This window comes from Scleropages formosus, chromosome 5 (genome assembly GCF_900964775.1).
Source record: "Scleropages formosus chromosome 5, fSclFor1.1, whole genome shotgun sequence".
Lineage (NCBI taxonomy): Eukaryota > Metazoa > Chordata > Actinopteri > Osteoglossiformes > Osteoglossidae > Scleropages > Scleropages formosus.
In genome coordinates this window covers 23,044,005-23,047,611 of record NC_041810.1, presented here as the reverse complement: position 1 = coordinate 23,047,611, position 3,607 = coordinate 23,044,005, and the positions used below count along the sequence as shown (strand labels likewise).

Sequence of the window (3,607 nt, the reverse complement as noted above, 5' to 3'; positions counted from 1 at the left end):
CCTACTCAGGGCCCCACTCAAAAAGTTAGGGTCAGCCCTGGCTAAAAATGATACTTCCAGTAGAATATTGTGCCAAAGCTTCACATCTGAATTGTTCAGATTCCTCTTTCTTTGACAGAAGTTTAAAGAGTCCCAGTAAAAATATATAACACCCACCACAGAGGGGGACTCGAGTCCTAGACGGGCTCTGTACGCTGTCAACGGTTTACACTGATTTACACCTGAGCACCACGCAGACTTACTTTCGAAAGTTCCTTTAACTACATAACAGAGACGGCAGGAGACACCCTCCCCCCACAACGCAACGGTACTGCCATCATCTGACATCATTTCCTTCCTGATTTTCAGAACTGCGATGTAGATAGAAACAGTCCTGTTCCCCGCGTGCGACCAGAGGACTGAACTTGGTTCTCGACCGCGGGCTATGGTGGCGGTCGCTCTAGTGCTGGTGCTGTGGGCCGCTGCCCAGACGGACTTGGCGGTTCAGAAGCTCACCATGAAGGGTCCTCAGCTGCCCGGCATCGGCGATGGGGACTTCATCCAGAGATGTGTCGACACGCACAACCGGTACCGTTCCGCCGTGACTCCGTCTGCAAGTGACATGCTGTACATGGTAAGGTGCGACTCTGCTTCCTGGTGCAAATTTACAGACTCTTTCCCACAATTATTTACAATTATTGACGAAGTGTGCAGCAACAGCATCTCCGACGGGGTGATGGAAACTGTAGGTATGTGCCACAGTCTGGATCAAATCACAATCCTTTCAGCAGCACTGCAGGTTCACCCTCAGCTTTTGCAGGATTAAACAAATAATACACATTCCTGAAATCTGGAGAGGCTCTGCCTACTGTGGTAATACTTGTGATAATACCTTAGTAATACTCTATGGATTCTTTCCATCCGCTGACCTTCAGGTTTCACATCTTTTCTTGAAAAATCTCACTGGTTTTCTGCTTGTTGCTCCTTCCTGCTGATCACCGACAGTCCCAGTCCCATCCCCTGTGTTCCATTGCAGACGTGGGATGACGCCTTGGCAAAGACTGCCGCAGTTTGGGCGAGGAATTGCCGATTTTCCCACAATCCCCAGCTAAAGATACCATTCAAGCTGCATCACGGTTTTCCTACATTGGGAGAAAACATCTGGGTGGCAACTTCCTATACCATCTTCACAGTCGAGAGAGCCATAAAGGAGTGGAATGATGAGGTGACATTCTACAAGTACCATGAAAACAGCTGCTCCAATGTATGTGGACACTACACTCAGGTACTCAGTGCTCTGGGACGACCTCATTTGCCATAGTTTTCGTGCCATTTCTTCCTGTTTCTGAGGTTTTCAAATAAAAGTCAAGCCTGCTTTCACTTCTACAGTTATTTTAGATGATAGGATTAGTCGGGCTAGTAGGGCTAGTAAGGTCAGTAGAGTTAGCACTGCTAGAGTCAGTAGGGTCAATAGGGTTAATGGGGTTAGTAGGGTCAGTAGGGTTAGAATCAGTAGGGTCAATAGGGCTAATGGGGTTAGTAAAGTTAGTAGGGTCAGTAGGGTTAGTGGGGTCAGCAGGGTTAGAATCAGTAGGGTTAATAGGATTAGTAGGGCCACTAGGGTAGAGTAGGGTTAGAATCAGTAGGGTCAATAGGGTTGATGGGATTAGTAAGGTTAGTAGGGTCAGCAGGGTTAGAATCAGTAGGGTTAAAAGGATTAGTAGGGCCAGTAGGGTAGAGTAGGGTTAGAATCAGAAGGGTCAGTAGAGTCAGTACAGTTAGAAGGGTTAGAGGCAGTAGGGTTAGAGTTAGTAAGGTTAATTGGGTCAGTTAGGTCAGTAGGGTTAGTATGTAAGTCAGCGTACATGAGATGATGTCATAGCCATGCTCGCCTGACATATGTAGCGTGAAACACCAGATGACATCATGTGCTGTGTGGCACCCCTAGATCGTGTGGGCTAAGAGCTACAAAGTGGGCTGTGCAGTGCAGATCTGCTCTCGAGGAGTTTCGGGCTTTTCTAACGAACCCACAGCTGCCATTTTCGTGTGCAACTACGGAGACGCGTAAGCACCTGAAATGAATTCATAGACACACAGTAGTGTTACCCATGTCACCTGTAACTGGATTTTACCACTGCGGTGTCATAGCTGCACATGTCAGTGATTGAAAAATGCATTTTGCATTTGCACTGTAATGTAGGAGGGATGTATTTAGAACTTTACGTGGCCACTTTCTTTTCCAGAGGGAACCTTAGAGGAGTTCGGCCGTACCAAGCAGGAACACCTTGCAGCAAATGCAACGGCACGCAGTGTCAGCTCAACATGTGCAGTAAGTGCTGCTGATACGGCGACCCCTCGGCACAGGGCGACCCCTAGTTCCCCCTGAGATCTGATCTGCTCTCGAGCTTAAATCAACGCAAGTTTCCATAAATGTCAAACTCACATCTTAACTTATGGAGCAGAATCCTGCTCTTACCCTTAAGCCCTTGCAACATGACACCATTTCATTACCTTCACCGCAGCTTGCTTCATCTGACATTGCAGCACATCCATTACCTGTTCCTTTTCCGTCAGGTGATCCTCAACGAGACGGTGTGAAAAGCAACCAGTTCTGGGTCAGTGTGCTGGTCATCCGGCCGGTGCTGCTCCTGCTCACGTTGCTGGGGGCGTTCGGGGTTCAGCAGATCTACCCGACCATCTTTGCGTATGAGTGATGGTAACAGCAGGGGGCGCCATGGTTAGGCTGCCCTACGCGTGACGGCAGGGCGACTGGCGCTCAAGGCTGCACACCTAGGAAGGTACTGCGTTAAAGCAACAAAGCGCCGAACTCGAAAAGTACGTTGAGGAAGAATACTGAGAGGGGTACCGTGTTCGACGTGTTAATGTACCACGATGCCCTTTCAGGGGGAGCTCCTGTCTGTCAGCGGCTCTGCTGTGTTTCAGAGCGCTTCCCGCACCCGTGATCCCAGCGAACCGACCCTGTGCCCCCCCATCCCTAATTTCTTCACTGCAACTCTTCTTATGACGCTGTCACTCGCGGCATCTTGACGTTCACACATCCCTCTTTTTAAACCACTCTTTACTTTCCCCGCAAAGAAGTCTGAGGCCCAAACAAGCCCGCACGTTCTGATCTCGCATCTCAATAAATGTGTGTTGCGCTGTCCCGCGTGTGTTTTCTTGCACTGGCTTTACAAGGATCCAGCATCCCACCGTGACCATATTTCCAGGTGTAAGTGGACATGTTTTATTTCTCAGGTTTTACTCACCTCAAGTCGCCACGCGAATCTTTTCTGCGGGCTGGTGGCGGAGGAAGAGGAAACGGAACGATGCCACATTTGAACCTAACGTTTTCTGAAGCCGCAGATCTCGGATCGCGACAGGTTCGATATGAACGAAACCGGTTCGTGTTTCAGCGGTTAAAGCCACAGACTGTAGGTTAGAAGGTTGCTGGTTTAGGTCTCAGGATGTTGCACTGGCTGAAGGAGTTATGTGAGGTAACTGCTACCATAGCAATTACAGCGGCTCCATTTGGACCCAAAGGTCACGGGTTCAAATCCCACCTTTAGCTGTACTACCCTTGAACAAGGTATTTACCCTAAATTGCTCCAGTAAAATTACCCAGCTGTAT

The 3,607-nt window shown here is 49.0% G+C and overlaps 1 protein-coding gene across 1 annotated transcript; it reads left to right on the top strand.

Annotated features, from left to right (window-relative positions):
• Positions 1–356: 356 nt before the first annotated feature.
• On the top strand, positions 357–3,152 carry LOC108942235 (glioma pathogenesis-related protein 1-like). The gene is made up of 5 exons (XM_018765404.2): positions 357–613; positions 1,016–1,264; positions 1,928–2,043; positions 2,223–2,308; positions 2,554–3,152. Exons 1-5 carry the CDS (start codon positions 425–427, stop codon positions 2,691–2,693), a joined length of 780 nt encoding a protein of 259 aa, XP_018620920.2. The 5' UTR covers positions 357–424; the 3' UTR covers positions 2,694–3,152.
• The last annotated feature ends 455 nt before the right edge of the window (positions 3,153–3,607 follow it).